The 19,127-nt window shown below is 41.5% G+C and overlaps 4 protein-coding genes across 5 annotated transcripts in view; 3 read left to right on the top strand and 1 right to left on the bottom strand.

Annotated features, from left to right (window-relative positions):
* LOC108090254 (pneumococcal serine-rich repeat protein) overlaps nucleotides 1-19,127 on the top strand; it is a 76,632-nt gene that overhangs the window by 23,479 nt on the left and 34,026 nt on the right.
* On the top strand, nucleotides 5,235-5,597 carry LOC108090448. The gene is made up of 2 exons (XM_017189131.1): nucleotides 5,235-5,321; nucleotides 5,376-5,597. The coding sequence occupies exons 1-2, from the start codon at nucleotides 5,268-5,270 to the stop codon at nucleotides 5,508-5,510; spliced, it is 189 nt and encodes a 62-aa protein (XP_017044620.1). The 5' UTR covers nucleotides 5,235-5,267; the 3' UTR covers nucleotides 5,511-5,597.
* Nucleotides 7,746-19,127, top strand: part of LOC108090446 — a 41,870-nt gene continuing 30,488 nt past the window's right edge. Inside the window, exons 1-2 of one of the 2 annotated variants that reach the window (XM_017189129.2) lie at nucleotides 7,746-7,927; nucleotides 8,262-8,777. The gene's annotated coding sequence lies outside the window, so the exon portion shown is untranslated. Of the gene's footprint in view, nucleotides 7,949-8,261; nucleotides 8,778-19,127 lie in introns of both variants that reach the window. The other variant, XM_017189128.2, reaches the window with a different exon arrangement.
* On the bottom strand, nucleotides 13,000-14,253 carry LOC108090447 (odorant receptor 45a). The gene is made up of 2 exons (XM_017189130.2): nucleotides 13,171-14,253; nucleotides 13,000-13,118 (listed from the first exon to the last, which is right to left on the bottom strand). The coding sequence occupies exons 1-2, from the start codon at nucleotides 14,251-14,253 to the stop codon at nucleotides 13,059-13,061; spliced, it is 1,143 nt and encodes a 380-aa protein (XP_017044619.1). The 3' UTR covers nucleotides 13,000-13,058.

Genomic DNA, 19,127 nt, shown 5'->3' with positions numbered 1-19,127 from the left:
CAAACAATATTCATGAATACACATTTTATACTACTATTATTTCTGAGCAATTGATTGTTTTGGGAACAAATTCAACAACATTTTTCAACGTGCTGTAATGGCTAAAAACAACGGCAAATTTAGTTTAATAGAAATTGCCATTTTTGTTATTAAAATTCTGACTTCAATATTTTTAAAAAATTTCATTTTGGCATCTTAAAACTAATGCAATTGAAAAAATTTAATTTTATTGATTTAGTTTATATTTCTATTTTGTGGGAATGCATTTTTTGACGATTTAAAAAATTACATTTTAACCATGATTATAAACTTGAATCCTATTTTTTTTTCAAGTTTTTGTCGCAACGTACTAGCGAGTTAGCAAGAATGTAATGCCTAATTAATGACAACTTTAAGTGACATCTGTTTTTCTCAGCGTTTTGTTTTGCTGGTATTGTTGTTGTGCTGTTGCGGGTTGCGTTGCTCCGTTGCTGCGTTGCCGTTGTTGCTGTTGTAGTTGTTGTTGTTGTTGTACCGCCCGAAGGAAGCGGGCTCGTTGTCATTTTTGGTGCTGCGCTTGGATGCTCCGTTGCTGTTGTTTCATTACTTTGCTGCATAAAACAAATGCGCATAGTTGCCGTCAGTTATTATCCACTTGCAGCGGCACTTTGTGGCAGCCACCATGTCACCATTTTACACGGAATACGGCGGATTGCTGAAGGAATATGGCCGGAATCATGGCAACAATGCGCCCCCTTGGCCAGAACGCGTTTTCTTTTGCCTTTCGCTGTGGATGTGGCTGTGGATGTGGCTTTGGCTTTGGCTTTGGGAGCTGGCTTAATCAACACGACGACGATGTTACTGCGAGCCACAAAAGGCATTCCAATTGCCCAGGCTCATGCACAGGCCCAGTTCCAGGGATACAGCCAAAGGACCTAGCTATGGACAGGCCACGCCCCCCCCCCTGACGCCCTCCATCCGCCTTCCGCCTTTCGCCTTCTGCCGCCCCAACTCGGCCGCAAGTATTTCTGGGACCAAATTATTTTCATAGCTTTAGCTTAAAAGCTGGAAATGCCGCTGCCCCTCTGGCGCTGGCAAAGAATTAAAAATATTTACAGTATTTCCAAGAGAGCTGCAGAAAGCAACAAACAACAGTATGTTTAAACAAAAAACGAACGAGAAAAAAAAAAAAAGGCGGAACGCAGGAAACTCGGACGAGCAGGAGACAAAGGAAATGTCATTTCTGTGTGTGAGGAGTGGAGGGATCGTGTGTGTTTTCGGTTACCACAAGGGGAGGAAAAAATGCAAAGCATTCCAAACAAATATGATAAACCATAATTCCGCTGGCGACAGAGATAGACAAGAACTTTTGTCATTTTCATTTTCCCCAATTTGCGCAAAAACCACAAGCAAATATCGACAGCTCCACAAAGGCTTACGCCATGACCAGGGATTAATACCGCCCGAACTTTTCATGATTAATGATGCTTTGAAAAGTTCGCCTTTGCCCTTGCCACTTTTGCCTTTTTCCTATTTCCTATTTCCCATTTCCTATTCCCATTTCACGAGTTCACCATTTCTTCCCCATTTTCCCAATTTCCATCGGTGTGTGTTTGTTTCAGTCAGTCAACTGTCGGCAGTCGGCAGTTGGCAGTCATCGCATCATTTCAAAGCGATTTCCTTAATGATTGCCCATAGTTGCGGGTGGGTTTTAGCACCACCCACAAACCACTACACCACCCATTTACCCTTCTCTTTTTTCGCCTGCTGCATAACTGATTTAATCAGAGTCGAGCTGCATTCAAAAGTATTTTAGCAGCATTTAGAGCAATGCGCTTTTTAATAGACCAAATTCCCCTAAGAACCCTCTTGACTCTTCGGCCTGACTTAATTGCTTGCCGGGCTAAAAGTGAAAAGCGAAACGGCAACCGCCGGGCTGATTTTGGCAGGCTGCCCTGTCGGCGGCCAAAAATTAAATTGGCCATGTTTAAACAGCAAATTTGGACAAAATTAGGCGGGCTTTCATAGTAGTTATCCAAAGGCCAGGCGAGTGAGTTGCCGCACAAAGGCGCTGGCCTACCAGAGATTTATTCAGAATTTGCCTTGCCGGTGGTGAAATGAAGCAAAGCCGCAGCCACACAGCAGCAGCCGCAGCTATTTGAGGTGGGCCCGTGACCACCTAATACCCTGTAATAACCACTAGCCGAAATTGTAGCCCATCCCAGCATAAAGGCCGAATCACCAAAATGTGCGGATGAAAGCCCTCCCAGTCCATCAGAGTGAATCCGTAATGAGATGACTGCACCACGAACAACTTACGCAAATATTTGGCAATTATCTAGTTTCGGTTTCGGTACAAACCCCGAGTACGGACCACTGGACCAAGACCCTCTCGCCAAAAACATCCACACCGGCATTATTTTAATGACTGAACATTGCAGCAAATTAGTCAAAACAAAAAAGTTGGTGGTGCGAATGAAAGTGCGGAAAAAACAGAATATTGTGCTCTGGGGAGATGAACGAACATGGGCATACACTATACTCTATGCAAAGTGTGAAAAATTACTAGGGTTCTAGAATATAAATATCTCCAAGAGAGCAGAAATTTAAGCCATGAAATGTTATAAGAACCCAAATTTGATTCTTAAGTGTGGAAAAGTTTAAAATTGAATTCCTAATCTAACATTTGATAGGATTCCATTTGTATATAATATAATATATAACAAAAAAAATTACAGATTTAAAAATATAATATAACCAAATTTTTTATACTCATGATTACAAAGTTTGAGTATAATTAATAACGTTTTGCTGAAAAGTTAAAGCTATTAAAAACCCAATAATATTTTCATTCCCAAAAATAATTAACGCTGCTTGGCTGGCGCAGGGATCCCCACTTTAGGATGTCCGTCATAAACGTTGGCTGCCACATCCTGGTCTTTTCAGTCCGGTCTGCTCCTTGATAAGAGCACCGCGGGGGCGGGGGCGGTGCTTGTGGGAGGGGGCGTGGTCACGAAAAGTTGAGTGGGCATCGGGCGTGTCAAAAGACAAACACCAGAACTGCTCGCTGCGGGTCTCTTTGTGTGTGTCCCGTCTCTGTTTGTCCAAATGCGAGTGTCTTTTAAATACTCATTACAAAATTAATTCGGGGAAAAGTTTTGATAAAAATCCTATTATAAACATAAATAAATAGGCAGGCCCCAGGAGGCGGAGAGGTCAAAGGACAAAGCAGTGACTGAGCAAACATTTGTGAGTTGGCAAGTTGGAAGAGAGGGCGTCACCGGAGGTTTCTCGGCTGTGAAGGTAGTGGCAAAGTCAAAATCAAACAATGAGCCAGCCAGCTGTAAAGGACGAGAGCTGAGACTTCATTAGTGCTTATCCACAATGTATGCTGGTGTCGTCTTGGTCTCAGAATTCGGCTCCTTCGGTCCTTTATATGGCCGCCCATATATCCTTTTCTTTTCCCACGAAGCGCCGAAATGGGTGTAAGGCATTATGGCTTTGCCACTCACTTGCGGTTTGTTCTGCAGCTCAGTCCGCGACTATGGCCGTATTCAATATTCATATTTTGCCGCGGTAGAGGCATTTCTTAACCAAAAGCTCACACACAAGAACACTGGCAAAAAAGTTGGCAAAAACGAAGAACTTTATGAGATTTTAAAAGGCTCTTGTATTTAAGTGTTTATATTAAATTTGTATAAATTGTTATTTAGGTGGCTAAAAAACGTCTAGGAGATGGTGAAATCTGTACAAAAATAAATATATTTTTGTTAGGGATTTAACTTTGCACGATTTCGTTATTTGAACACATTGAAATAAAATAGTTTGAACACAAGTCAAAGGCTTATAGGAAACTAAAATGTAGCAATACGAAAATTATTCGAGCCACATAGTGATACAAATATTTGTTTTCCGTCTACACGCATTGATATGGCCACACATCTGGCAGGTGAAAAGGAAGGCGGCCCATCGCTTTCGACAAACTAGCAAGTGCTGCTTTTGTTTGGGCAACGTTTGGCAAAATTTAATCTCAAACTGAAACCGAAGACATTTTGCCAGTCAACGCTCGAAAATGCTGAGCGAAATTGCTTTGCCCGGCCATGCCCCCAAGGTGATTTGCATAGCACAGGTGAGGGCGAGGGGCAAGTGGATCGGCGGCTTGTGGGCGGTGGGTGGATGGTGGTGTATGGTGTGTGGTGTGTGGTGCACCCGGTTACCGTTATACAAAACTGGCACTGTCAGTCACAAAAATGGTGGCACATGTGTGCTGGTGCGCCGGATTGTTTGTGGCATACGCTCAAATTAAAAGACCGAATAAAAATAGAAAATCGAGTTTTGAATAATTGATAGTTTACTCAGCCTAGACCAACTTTATGAAAATATAATAGTTCAAAGCTAATTGATTTCGAAAGCTTTACGGAGTGTGCATAACAAGAGTTTTAAATGAATTAAGAAAAAGCGAATTTTCGGGGCAAAAGTCTAAGACAAAGACATTAGAAGCAAGAATAATGCCTGCCTTGGGTACAAGTTCGATTTTATTAAGCTAGTTAAAAACTTTTTAATAGCCTTTTAGAATATAAACTTTTGGACATTTTAATTTTGTGATAACAACCAATACTCGATTCAAATTGGGCATATGGTTTTGGTTTATCGAGTTATAAACTCACCAAAACTTTCCCAAAGCATTTACACAAATAAATAAACTTGTAAGCATCTTAATTTTGTAAAAACAACAAATACTCTATTTAAATTAGAGGCATGGGATTTTCCTTTATCAAAGCTTAAGCTTGCTAAAAACTTTCCGAAAACCTTTAATATATAAACTAGTAAGCAACGAAATTTGTTAAAAACAACTATTACTCAATATTTATTTTTTATTGTACTCTGTACTCGGAAGTTGCAAACTTAAGGTACAGGAATCGGCCATAGCATCGGTGGCTTTCAGCCGGCTATTACTCAATAGAAATTAGGGTCAGGTGATTTTTCTTTATCAAGTTTGTTTTTCGAACTACAACGAAATAGTAGTTCTCACGAGTTATTTTCCTATTTGTTTAATACTTGTCCGATATACCATCAGTCAGACGTGACACACGCAATTAAGACATTATAAATCAGATTCGAGCAGCCGTAAATAATATAAAATTTAATTAGCAAACTACAAAACGATTTTACAAATTGTTCCCAAACGCTGTAGTTAATTGCATTAGATTCCTATCTTTCGGAACCAGCAGGGTTATAGTGCTATATAAGGCCGAAGGTGTCGGCGATATTTCAGTTTCAAATTCAACATGAAGCAGTTCGCATTGTTCAACATCTTCCTACTGATTCTGGTCCTGGGATTGGTAAGAGTTGGGGAATTTTCAGTCAGCCGCTTGGCCTAAACAGAAGTTTTCCAGGCCCAGTTGCCCCAGCAGGTTTCGGCCGTGGGACAAAACGGACAACCCCATGGACCTCCGCCAAATTCGCAGAGTGGAAGTGGCAACCAGCAGGGTGGACAAGGACAAGGCGGACAAAATGGTCAAAATAACTAGCACCAGCACTAAAATGTTTCTCGGGTGGACAGACCTTCTGGCCACTTTCCCGGTTACTTAAATAAACACTTTCCTCAGCAAACCAAACACTTCGTTTCTTGAACTTCTTAAGCATTTCTAAGTTTAAAATAATATTTATGGACAAAAGGGAGAATTTAAATGCTGAAGAGCATGTTAAAATAAAAGAGACTACCATCCTTTTAGGTCTTAAAACTTCCCTCATCAATTGCAAATATTAGGGCAAACACGAACAGGCCTGCGGTTCCGTTTATGTTACTAAAAAAAAGTGTTGTATTTTACACAAGTTCTTAGAGCTTTATTGTTTTAAAATTGTTATACATTTTTTATATTCATCTCTGGCCCGGCTTTGTGTATTTCCACTCTGTCTGGGCCAAGCCGAGTTGGCAAACTTTATTAATAAAGTGCACAAATTATGAGCATGAAACTCATGCCACGCGAACATGGCCGTAGGTCCATTCCGGCTGATGAGGAAGGGGTTCCGAGTAGGGGAAAGGCCGCTGGAAACCCACAAAGCGGCAACTTCTTCAGCGACTTGTGTTCTACATTTTGTGAAAATGCAAATGCTTATTACCCGTACCAAAGGAACTGCGCCGCCAGGCAGTGCATAATTGCATTATGGCGGCCGGAGTTTGGGTGCAGCTAACCTTCTGTTCAAAGTCTCCGTAAGCCGTTCACCCCGTCCCCGTCCCCCCGGAAAACACCTTCTAAGCAGCTTCGCCTTTTCTGGGAAACTGCGATGCAGCCATGTGTGAATGCACCTCGGAGAATAACCGAAAAAGTTATGCTATCACTATCAGTCAAGAAGTGTAGTTACCAAAATTGGAGTTTGTTGGATAAAGAAATGGTAACAGGGAAGTTTGGCATAAATATAGTTTACTTTGAATAAAAATATTTTCCTTTGCTTTTACCATAAAGCTATGAATAAGAAGTTTTAAAATTTTGCCATGTTTTCAAACGCATTCGGAATCCAAACCGATTACACCACTGCATTAAGTTTAAAAGAACAGATGTGCAATTAAAAAAAGATTCCTTTTTTATTAACTATTTTAATGTTTATAAGGCAATGCAAATACTTACTCCTAGTTCTTAAAACCCAATATATACATATGTGTCATATCTGTATAAGAAGATTATGAATAGTGCGTGTTGAGAAATAAACCAATATTCGTGAGTGGTCATTAAAATCGTAGAACAGAAAGAAACATAGATCATTATAGGTTAGATTTTTTTATTAGTAAAATAAAAGAAATTGTTTGAGCAGTATATTGCAAAAACTTAACGGTACCGATTTATTTGGAATTTTAATAGGCTTTCTACATAAATGCATGAAATATATGCAGTGTAAAATTGTTGTTAAAATGGTTGCCCCCTAAAATGTTACTTAAATTTTATTTTCTCTTGAAACTTATAACAGAGATGTTAAAGCTTCTGGTGAATTAAGGAGTCTTGGATCTGACTGGGAATAATATTAAGTGAATATTTTAATTTATCAATTCTCAAAAATAAATGAGCTAAGAATATTTTAAAATTCTTAATATGTAAACAATCTTTTCTGTAGTCTATAAAAAGAAAAGAAGACCCGTCCCCAATTACCAATTTCTGATGAAAAGTCAGAGCTAAGCTGAACGGCCCAAGCAAAGCGGAGCGCATTCCCTTTGTTCGATGGCAAAGTAATACATATCTCGTCATATATAATTTCCGCTGCGAAGGATATCCAGTGTTCGGGAACGAGGACGCAGCTCATCATCGTCATCGGGAAGGAGGTAGGGGAGGTGAAAGGGTGAGTGGGAAGGGGGAGTGGAAGCTCAGGACGAGAAGGACTCGTTGGGCGTAGGCGAGGAAAACAAACGGAGCTTTCACTCGAAGCTGCCGCTCAATGCCAGTAAGAGCAACACGTGACGACACAGGACGAGCGAGGAGTGAGTTGCACTCAAATCCGTGAGCCTTTTGGAGGGCCAACAGGAGCCAAGGATGTGGATGGGTCCAACATGTTGCTTCCCGAGCGCAGGACACGAACACGAAGCACGGCCCGAAGCACGAGTCACGAGGCGAGGACGCGAGGACGCGAGGATGCGAGGATACGAGGACGCGAGTCCTGCGTGCCGAGCCGAAGGCTCCGCCTGCCGAACTGATTGCTGGCCGAGCGGTTTTAGCCACGAGCTGATAAAGCCGCAGCTTCTCTGCTGGTCTACAGGCTAGCCACTCGGTCAGTTGAACATTTTCCATGCTGTGATCAAGTTGTCTTTTCCTCTGAGCGCCGAGCGCTGTGCACGCCTTGGACTTGGAACGTTTCGAAATCGGGCTAAAGAAATATTCAGAAAAATATTCAAGAAAATATTCGATAAAAAAAATCAAAAGATAAAAATCACGGAAGCCGCAACTTAGCTACAAGTTTAGTGTGTATTTTCGAGCAGCAAGTGTGTGAATGAATGGGTTTTGGGTGGTAGCCAAGTGCAAATGGTTGGCGGAATTGTCGTGGCGAAATAGGCGTGGCTGCCTGGTGGGTGCGGCTGTCCTCAGCATGCACTTGTTGTTCCCCCGTTGCAACATGAGCAGCATTCAGTGCATCCCCAGTGCACTTGCCACTCGCGCCGAACTGCTAACTGCAACCTTGCCACGATAATTGCTGTTCAATTGCTTGCCTCCGGCTGGCTGCCAGAAATTTTCGTGCTTCGAAATCTCGAGTATCGAGTTGCGAACTTAAGTGCTCATGGTTATATTACATTGCAGCAAACAAACAAAATATACAAGACATACAAAAAACAAAAATGTTGAAACGACGGACTGACTTACATGCATTTTATTAGTAAATAACAAAACAAGCAACAAAAAACCGAATATCAATATAATTGAAAACACCAACGGAAAAAACAGCCGCAAACATTTTTGTAAAACAAATGATTAAAAAGGTTTCGCCCAGCAAAGAAAAGCAAACAAGCGCGTGGAAATTGAATGCTGAAAATAGCCCATAAAATACATAAATAAATAAATAAACTATGGTCAAAAGAATTTAATTAAAAAAGGACGGCAAATCAAATGAGGCAAAATAATTAAAACAGTAAGCAAACACGGAAAGCGAAACGACGCCAATATCCTACCGCAAAAATTGAAAATATTCCGCAAATCGAGGAGACGGCCAAGAAAGAGAAAGGGCGGTTCGGAAAGAAAGAGAGAGAGCGAGACACGGCCCACTGAGAAATGAAGTCGACGAAGGCAAACCCCAAGCCCGGAGTGGATCCAAAAATTGTAATGTACACAAGAGAAAAAGAACGATATACAAAAATAATTGAATTCACATTATACACTTACAAATCCACTGCCAATAAGAAAGATACACACAAAGAAATCACAAACTCATGCGACATTGCAACAAGAAAATAGCAGACTCATTCGCATTCCTCAACCAAAAAAATAAAAATAAAAAAAAATGAAAAAAGTTGCTACAGAAGAAAAGTCATTTTTCAAATATTCCTCGCTCATTGCTCTGCATTTTTCTTGTCGCGTGTTGCTTCTAAACAATTTCACATTGTCTGACTTTTTGCACAAACAATGGCATTTGTAATTTCCATATCCTCAGCCTTCACTCTGCAATCCCCCTCCCAGAACTTTCTGTCTTTATGTAGTATACTCACAATACCATTTTTATCTGTGCATCTCCTAAGACCGCCAGGATTCACCGAATTGAGTCGAGTCAAGATGGATATCGAAATTCGCTTTCAATAACTCAACTGATAAATATGTATTTAAAAATGGGCGTAACCACCCATTGAGTGGTATATTTTTAAGCTTATTGATTTACTCTCCTGTGATTGTGAATCGAATATGATTTTGGCACTGGTAATATTTAATTGGCGCTGTTTAGACGCGTCCGGAGCCCTTGGCTCATGTCTAATGAATTATAATTTAATTATGCATAAGGTAATTGCAATTTGGTTGGGCTCTCGGAAGCATTAGTAATTGTATATGATAGGGTCAGGAGTGTAATGATAATTATGTGGTGATTATTTAATGGCATATCAGAGGGAAGATGACGAAAAATATTTTCTGCGTTTTAATTAACATTGGATCGTTCTCTGCGCCTGCTGAAATTCCAATTGGGAATTGCTTCTGACCAACGAAATTCTTAAAAGTGCGTAAATATGTTGATTGATTTCGGTGCAGTTTTTACTTTGCCGTAAAATGTGAGATTTTTATGTACGAGGCAAGGGACCGCTGCACGCCGAATGTTCAAATGGGTCACACAAAGTCCCATAAAAATGGGTTTGGTCCGGGTGGCGTAAATCAAAGTTGCCAAACTAAGCAGTAGAGGCAAAAATAGCGACTTGGATGCCCGATGAGTGTAACAACTCGAGAGTCTCGTCTCGAGGGGGAAAACAAGTCGATTTGGACATCGTCCAAATCGCTGGCAATTATGTGGGGAAAAATAGTCAATAAAACATTGTAATCACCGACGCTGTTTTGGTCCATGTTCTTGTCAATTTTCATATACAATTCGCTCCACTTTAGCCAGCAATTAAAAACGAATTTAACCAAATAAACAGCAAATTAAGTGGGAGTTTTTTAATTAGCCAAATCCCCGTTTAGCACTGGAGTTGGGATGCCACTCGCTTTTGCCGCAAATTCGTTGTTAGTTCCAGTCACGTTTCATTGTTTACTTGCTGTGTGTGTGTGTGTGTGTGTGAGCCCGTATTAATTAATGCATAGAAATGTGTATTTAAGCATATTTTAAAAATTAATTAATGTTATTTCTATTAAAACAGGCTATCTGTGCCCCTTGCGCCACCCACTTTCTGGTATAAACCTTTCAACAAGCCGCACAATTTTAATTAGAAAAGTTTCAGCACGGCCCTGCACAACCGCCTTGTATGCCTAACCGAAAAATATGTTATATATACAGATGGAAATATAGCTTCAGCAAACACAAGCCCGATTAAAGCAGGACACTTTTTTGTTACCTATTTTTCCGGCAGAGGCAAAGGGGTGGAATAACTGTAAAAGCGGTTGAAGGTGTGCATTTAATTTGAATTAGCGGTTTTGTTTGAGTTATTGAATTTACATTTTTTTTTGTGAGTACCATTTTTTCCCCTCTTTCGCTTTAAGTTCTTGAATACATGAATTTAAATGGAAATTCAATCTCAATTTAAAATAAAAAAATTGGCATTAGAACCACAGGAATAATCTTTTTTAAAGTTTTAAGCAAATTAATCTTACCCATTTACCATTCATTATTGTCATTACAATAAACAAAAGAATATTCAATTCAAAATTTTTAAAATCATTTCCAATACAAAATTGGGCATTATAAGGGTGACTATTGTCATTACAATAAAAGTGATAAAAGAGAATTCAATTCAAAATTCAAAAAATTCTTTTTTAATTTTTTATTTCTTCATTTCGTCATTTTAAATACAAAACAGTACATTTAAGTGTCACTCTTGTCATGTTATAAAAAGATTGTTTATCAAATATTAAGTATACGCCCCGAAGTATTGAATGCGCTTCACCGTTTCTGTTGCATATTTTTTTGGCGACAAAATGGCGGGTAACCGAGGAAATTTGAATAAATAAATGCAAAGTGTTGTGCAGCTTTAAGGTTATTTTTTTGCCTTTAAACCATATACCCCAGGGTTCTGCTCGTGAAAATGTTTTCAGTTGCATACTTTTTTGGGCAAAAAGTTGAATTAGTGCATTTAATTTGAATTGATGTTTTGAATATCAATTTACATTGAATAAATGTTTGCCAACTACTCGAAAGCTTTAAGGCCTTTTTTATTCGATTATTAACCACTCGCCCCGTGGTTCTGACCACACAATACGCTACAACAACAACGGCAAAAAAAGCAGTGCAGCGAAAGTGCTGCCGGCACTTTTATCTTTCACTCGCCGCCCACCGCCCACCGGCCACCTCTTCCCGCCTGCCACGCCCCCTTTTCGTACTGCTGCTGCTGCTGCTGCTGATGGAATTATTGTGTGCTCAACGAACCGCAAACAAAATCTGTGCTCAGCTCCTGGTCGTTTTTGTTCCCCATTTAATACACATAAAATGCTGCTTTTTTCGCCACTACTTGCAAGTTGTGCTTGGCCCCTTATCTCGGCCACAATTTGCTGTAAAGTTATATGGCCCCCTTGCGATGGCTGCTTCTGGTTTCAGGTTTCAGATTTCAGATTCCAGGTTAATGCTCGATTTTGCTGTTTATGCCGCAGGTGCGTAATGACCACAAGCGATTTCCCGCTTATTAATCGCTGCTCATTTGTTTTTCGGAGTCAAGCCAAAGATGCTGACCAGCGCAGACCAATAAATCAAATGCTGGAGACAAAAATTAATTATGCCCGCAATGGCGTTGGCGTAATTTGTTACTTAATCCAAGGTGCCGGCTACCACGCCCGCACAATTTGTCATCGCTTTCGAACGAAGAGTCAGTCAGTCCATTGCATGTGCAAAATACCGAGTTGCAAAATTTAATAAAACAAATTCCGTTCAAGCGACTTGGCCTCCAACTGAATTCAAATCTCGGCAGTAGCAAGCCAAAAATTCCGTAACAGGCAACATTCCGCAATCCGGCAACAAGGGATGAAGAATGAAAAGGACATGGGGGCCGGGGAACCGGGGACCGGGGGCTTAAGGACCACATTCCACCTGATCCCGATCCTGAAACCCCGAAACTAGCTCAAGAACCGGCTGAGTCGGAAAAAGGGCCCCGGGCCATTGGCTGGCTAACAGAACGGTGTACATAGTTCGAGTAGCTATTTTTCACAAACTTGTTCTCCACCTGAACGATGCTGTTGCCTTGCTGTTGCTACCTTGCTGCTGCATACTTTCAGTTAACAAATTCCGACTCCGGCTACCTGGCATATAGATATACACGGCAACATCCATGCCACCATGGCCACGCATGAGCTGCTTCTGCTGCTGATTCTGCTGCTGCTGCTGCTGCCTTTGTGGAATTCGCTCATGAATTTCATATTCTCCGCCTGCAGTTGCACCGCCCTGTGGCATGTGTGTGTGCATGCTGCACTCGGCTAAAGATTCCTCCGGGCTGCAGCTACTGTCAAAAACATACTGGTTACGGCAGATATTAAATGCCAACTAATTAGGGTTCGGGTCTCAAGTTATAAAGAGCTACTAACTTTGAGTAATGGCCCAAAAAATATTCAGCAAGTTTACTTTTTTATCCTAAGCAAAGTACAAAAGCTCCTTGTCCAGGTTTTCATACAAATTGCTGGATTTATTTCGTAAAACTAACTACTTCCTAACTTTACGGCAAAGATGCCGACATTTAAAAATTTGCAAATAAAGTTCATTCTCAAGCAAAGTATACATGCATTTAAAAGTTTTTATACTAATTGTATCAGTTATTTCACAAATTATCATTAAATTTTGCTAACCTTGAGTTGAAACTTAAAACGCATTATTTTGAACATTTTTTCCGTTATTTCTATACCATTTTTTAATGCGCCTGCTTAAAAAGCTTTTTAAATATTGATTTCATGTTTGGGTGTGTTTTTGATAGATTCCTTCTTTGAAATTTAAGATGGGGAACCGAAAGTTCTCAGCAGTGCCAAAAACGAGCCCGCTGTTCTTGACACCTGTCAATAATAGAAGTTGAAAAATATTATATGCTGACGATACGAATCTTACCCAAAGTAGAAGTGGTAGATCCACATCAAACATGAAGCCAAAAATCTTTGCGGGTCGCTGAGCTCTCATGATCATCATCTGCCAAAGTCTCCTGTTTTTAGGCAGCATTTCTGGCCAATTGCAATTGGCATAAATGGCCTGAGCTATTCCCAGACTTTGCTGCTTGAGGTATTCACCGCCATAACAATAGGAGCTGAGCTGGATGATAATGGCCACCAGAAAAGTGGCTCTGAAGGGCACTTGGGCACTCCAGCCACTTTGGCTGAAACGAAAGGCCAACATGCAGAGTTGCAGGTAACTCAGCATGTATTTCACAAACACGATCTCGGCGAAAATGGAGCTGAGTTCCTTGGCCAAGTCGAGAGCCAAACGATGGCGTCGTATGGCTTCAGTTAGGTGAACATCTCCATGACTTGTATCCTTCTTTTCGAGGAACAACTCCAGCAACTGGAATTGAGCAACCACATTGTGAATTAGCCAGGAGAATAAAGTATCCGTTGCAATGGCCAACCAAGCTGCTGCTGCCACGCCCAAAACTCCCCAAAAGTAGATGGGCCAATAAAACTGGGGCTTCCGTTCATCGAGCCAGAAATTGAATTCCATGGGTGTGGTCGGTGTAAATATCCCAGTTCGAATATATCCGAGAAGGCCAAGCAACATTGGAGCTATGGCCGATGCCCAAATAACTCCATAGGCAGCATTCCTGAAGGATCTCGAGACATACCTATCCAGTTGGTTTTCCCTTTCGATCTTTTCCAGCTGATTGGGAGTGGCACTAGCCTCCTGATTAAGTTGATGTAATCTGTGAATTAAATTTCCAATACGCCTTCGCTTCGCCATTATGGCCAGGAACTTGAAAGTGCTCTGCGATCCCTGCATAAACACCGCAAAGTTGTCCGTGAGTCGCGTTAAATCGGACAGATCCTGCAGGGCATAAACCGCCATCGGCCAGTTGTGGGAAACTAAGGAAAGCACAAGTATTCCTGCCCAAATGGGATGTTTCAAGCTCAGATTCGGGGTACTGGGATCAAATCCGGCGATTTCCAGAGCTCTCCTCTGAACGGCAAAGTAGCTGGAGTCCATGTTGGATATTCGGCCACGTTCGATTTTCGCTTCAACTTATATAGATGAACCGCAGGGAAAAAAAGGGGGAACGAGGGCCACGCTAGCTAAGTGGATGCCGTAACCGCCCCCAAAATTGTGCTTGAAATATTTATTCCTTCCGTTAACAGACTACGTGATGCGGTTACCACTAACACTAACACTGTTGTTTTGATTGGAAATTTTCCCATTTCCATTTGGGGGGCGTAAATATCGTATTAACAAATAAATACACAACCCAAACAAAAAAAAAGCCTCGGGAAAGTGAAGGGGGTTGCCTATTTACTAACTAGTTATTTGTTTTCAATTATACATTTAAATGCCTGGCTGGACATTTGTTTGCCATTGTATGACCGCAAGGCTCATGAATATGAACAAGCTGTCACTGATATATATTTTATATACTCTGGCCTCCGTTCCAAAATATTTGAGTTAAAACAAAAGTAAATATTTCATTATGCCGGGCCCCGCAAAAATCTACTAAATTGCTATTTAACTTGTGTGTTTAGACCCAAAAAGTTGGCTAACAAATTCCCAGTAAATACACCAGAAATTAAATTAATTTTTGGCTCGCCAGCCTTTCTCCCAATTTGTTTGCCCTTTGGGGGAAAAACGTCGAAACCCGTTTCGTCCGCACTTTATTCGCGGGTAATTCAATTATGGTGGAAATCAACAAGTAAATCTGCTTTCCAATTTTATCGCTGCGACTAGACCAAATCGAGTGAAATAGCCATTTGGCAGGGGATAACTCGTTGAACCATCCATTTTTTTTCGATTTACTTTTGGGTCCTTTATTTTGGAGCCCAGCTTAATGTCACCTTAAATGCTCTCAATTAATCTCGAGTGGGTGGGGCGAATGAAGACCTTTTTCTGGAATTTTAATAACCGTCATTTGCATATCTCCACCCAAAGCAAGAAAATTTGTATCTGACAGCTCTGCACTGACTTGTACAAAGATACGGCTACAAAAGTTATGCAACGCTATTTAGAATAAGCTAGCCGCTGGCAGATTTGTGGGGTAAGCGAGGAAAAATGTCAGGAAAAACAACTGATATAATTTATTAAGTTTGCACTTGCAGATTTTTATTTAAATTTCATTAAGTTGAAGTAGTCATTGCAGTCACACATTTTCATATGTTGGCACGTTTGCATGTTAAATTGATATTTTATGCAAAATATTTACCAAAAAGCCACAGAGGCAATAATGCCAGCGGCTGAGTGAGAGTGACAGAGACAGGTGGAGAATGTGAGAAGAGAGGGAGAGAATGTGAGATAGGGAAGGGGAGGATGGGGGAAGAGCGAGGAGCACACCTGCTGCTCGATAATTTCGACAGTGGTCCGGCTTTTGGTCTCCACAGCAATTTGCTTACTGTCCTTCTCTTTCCACTCGGAGAGATTCTCTTTCGCTCACTGTTTTCCCATCTCGCTCACTCCGCTGAGGTTTGTAAGTCCTACCGCGGCTTTGTTTATTTCATTGCCTTCCCGTTTCGCAGTGTGAGTGCAGGTGGATACATATGCGAGCATGTGTGTGTGTGGCTTCTTTGTGTGTCACCCATTTTGGAGGTTTTTTATGGGCTTGTGGCGAACCGTAAAAAACGTCTTCCAAATGGAGTGGCATACTGGGCTTAACCAGCTTGTTGGGTTCTTTCGCTGCCCCCGAATTGCCCGCCCCTTTTCTCCTTTTGTTCAGTTTAAGGAACTAGCAAAATGCTTCACATCATGTTGCTCATTTGTTGTCCCATCAGCGGGAGCTCGGCGGTAAAGATGGGGTATATAGAACCAGGGGATTACCAAAGATGCTATGGAGAAATAACGTATAGGAAATGGCGATATCTTAGGGATATTTATCTAAGCACAGGATTCTTTATTGTTAAAGAAATACTGAAGTTACTGATCTATCACTAATCGATGAACTTTTTAAAAATGTTGCCATTTAAAAATAGATTTTTGAAATATTTATTTCTTAAAGTGATTTATTTATTTGTATTCTCATAGGTTTGATAACTAAATTTAAATATCGTTGCATGAAGAAGTTAAAGAGCACTTAAATCTTGTCCTTTTGTGAAGGTTTATTTTCAAGGGTATCCTCCACTCGATTGAGCGTCTAATCGCTATCCCCACAACTGAGATGCGTTCTAAAGTACTAGCAATTTTTCAGGCACTTTAGACGACTCCTCCGGTCCGGCTAAAAATAGAGGAAGTAACTAAGGGGGAAAGAGGGGCTGCGGTGCAGTTAGAGGCAGATAGATGGAAGGACATCGAGTGTGCGTTCCACATGAGCAGCCGAGGAATTGAATAAAGTTAGCATGTCGCCGCAGGGAGTGGGCCACCATTCACCCACCTCCCACCTCCCCCAGCCCATCAACATTTTGCGTGAAGGTATGCTGGATGGGCGGGGGGGGAAAAAAGCATCATTCAATAAAAAATTAATAGGAAAACATTCAATGAACGTGGCACAAAGGCGCCAAAGGGCCACTAGCAGCAGCAGCAGCAGAAGCAGATACCCAATCGCCTCGTGCTCCCGACTGCAACGCTGATGAACAAGCCATCCTGTGTGTGTTCGGAAATCACAGGTAATGTGGTTTTACGACCGCCATGAGACAGGTGAATCCTCACCAAGCTCCCCTCCCCCGAAAACCATCCCAACCGAGAAGCCCCCTCTCATTTCCAACTGATAAATGCAGCCCCAACTTGCTCGTGAGCCTGACAGCATACAAGCCATACAAAGCATGCTAATAAAAACATATACGAGTACTACGTCATCTCCATGTTGGTGGGGGGCTTGTGTGTTATGTAAGCGGATGTGCAACACTTTTTCGTATGGCCCGGCAGCCAGCGAACCGTTGATTATACTAAACTTGTTTACTTATGCCGCTGGTGTGTGTGTGCGGTTGTGTGTGTGAGCTCGGAAAAGTGCAAATTTCAGCATAGCCAAGCACACTCCACGCCAAACTCGCTGTGCCTGTGTAAATTTTGGCTTAGCCACGCGGGCGCTAAGCAGCAGCAAGAGCAAAGCAAGCGGTGGTTCCAAAGCGAGGTAAAACGGGTTGGAAACGGGGGAAAGTGCAGCGGAGAAAGGGGTGAAGAAGGCTGGAATAGATGGTAGAAAACGGAGGGAGAAGAGGGGGTGAAGAAGAGGTTAAGAAGGGGTGAAGAAGGGGGAGGCAGGCGTGAAAGCGGGGAAGGAACGCTCCCTTCACCGACGGCAAAATGTGGCTCACTGTGATGAATTACGCCAAAAAATTTGATGGCACACGATTAACATAATGATTTGCATACGTTTAGCTTGTCCTTGGTGCAACAAGATCTCACAAAGTGTTACAAAAAACGAGGAATGATTATCATCTTGATTGATGCCAAAATGGGGAAGCCGTTGAGCAGAGTGTCAATGTTGCAATCCAGGCGGATGCAGCACATTTTCACGCCTTTCCTTTGAGTGAAAATAAATGTGTCAAGGCTTTTAATATCGTCCCTTTTTAAAGAATTCGTTGAAGAGGAATTCTTGAACAGAAACTCGGAGGAAGAATTTTTTTTGAAAAGCTGCCAGTAAGCTTTACTTAGTGTGCTTGGATCAATAATAAAGCCACTAAATAGGGACTTTATATGATTTCTAAATTTGAACTTGGGATACACTGATGAAATGTTTGCATCCCCAAAAATTTAATTTGTACTCATGTTGTGGGGCAAAACTCGATTGGTTTTTAAAGTGCCTTCGCTTGATACACATTGCACATAAGCAGGCACCCTAAAAGAACCCATCCTGGTGCATACATGAGCAGCCAAGCACATTTTTTGCACAGCTCAAATTAATTTGAAGCGTGGCAAGTATGAGCAGGGGGCACACACAGAGCCATTACCTGGAAAAAGAAGGGGGAACTGAGCGGATTGTGCAGCAAACGGTATAACGGTATAAATAAGTAAGCGAACGAGAATCGAACATGCTGTGCGAGTTATTCAACTGCAGGAGCAACATCAAAAGTTCCGAAAATAGGGAACTCCAGAACAAAGTTGCAATTGAATGAGCGAAAACTTCGCAGACTATTGCAGACTCGCTGGAAGTGATTGCTATTTGCTTAAAGCCTTAGTTGCAGCGGGACAAAACTCAGGCCCCCGTGGGAAGCTTATTAATTATAGACAAATATGTGGTAATTGACTGTGGCAACACACACACACTCACACACACCCTGAAACCGAGATAGATAGAAGTAGATATATACGCACACAATGGAGTCTGAAGCCGAGCTTGAATCCCGCACAATGAGCTAATTTTAAGCCAATATTTATGCAGCAATTAGAACGCTTCAGTTGAGCTGGGTACGCTGGCTACGCTGGCGCCATCTCCGCAGTGCTTTCCGTGAAAACCCACCATCCACCACCCACCACCCACACGAAACCCATCCAAACTCCACTCCACAACATTTGCAGAGCAAACAAAGTGGGGCAGCAAAGTCTCACTGCAGAAACATGAATGATAAATGGTCGCAAACTGCGAAAACCACTCCTGCTAAAACTATCTCAAATCATGAATAACAGTTGATCTATTTACAAACTAGAAGGAGTAGCTTGAAGAGGTCGATTAAACTGTGTGGTTGGATGGTATTAGAAAATCCGTTCTTATAACTGCAAACGCTTGGGTTGATTTTCAAGATTATGTTTTTATGGTGAATAATATTCGCTGGAAATACGTCGTTTAAGTTCTGTACTTCCACTTTGTGGCCCGAGTACATTATAAGAGTCAAGTCTGATTGCCTTGGAAAAACCGAATAACTACTCTTATTCCCCATTCGATGGCACTGTGGGTATATTGAAAAGTTGGTCGCTAAGCCCCTGAAACTCATCTTTGGCTTGGGATCAGC

Source organism: Drosophila ficusphila, unplaced genomic scaffold, assembly GCF_018152265.1.
Source record: "Drosophila ficusphila isolate 14025-0441.05 unplaced genomic scaffold, ASM1815226v1 contig_414, whole genome shotgun sequence".
Lineage (NCBI taxonomy): Eukaryota > Metazoa > Arthropoda > Insecta > Diptera > Drosophilidae > Drosophila > Drosophila ficusphila.
The sequence above is the reverse complement of the archived record's forward strand: the minus strand, read 5'-3'. Positions and strand labels throughout refer to the sequence as shown.

What these genes read in the sequence shown, in the direction of transcription:
- LOC108090447 (XM_017189130.2), bottom strand. Translation starts at nt 14,253, where the DNA reads ATGGACTCCAGCTACTTTGCCGTTCAGAGGAGAGCTCTGGAAATCGCC. An exon ending in ATCTACCACTTCTACTTTGG is followed by an intron (nt 13,119 to 13,170) that starts GTAAGATTCGTA and finishes TATTATTGACAG; the next exon opens with GTGTCAAGAACAGCGGGCTC.
- LOC108090448 (XM_017189131.1), top strand. Translation starts at nt 5,268, where the DNA reads ATGAAGCAGTTCGCATTGTTCAACATCTTCCTACTGATTCTGGTCCTG. An exon ending in TGATTCTGGTCCTGGGATTG is followed by an intron (nt 5,322 to 5,375) that starts GTAAGAGTTGGG and finishes GAAGTTTTCCAG; the next exon opens with GCCCAGTTGCCCCAGCAGGT.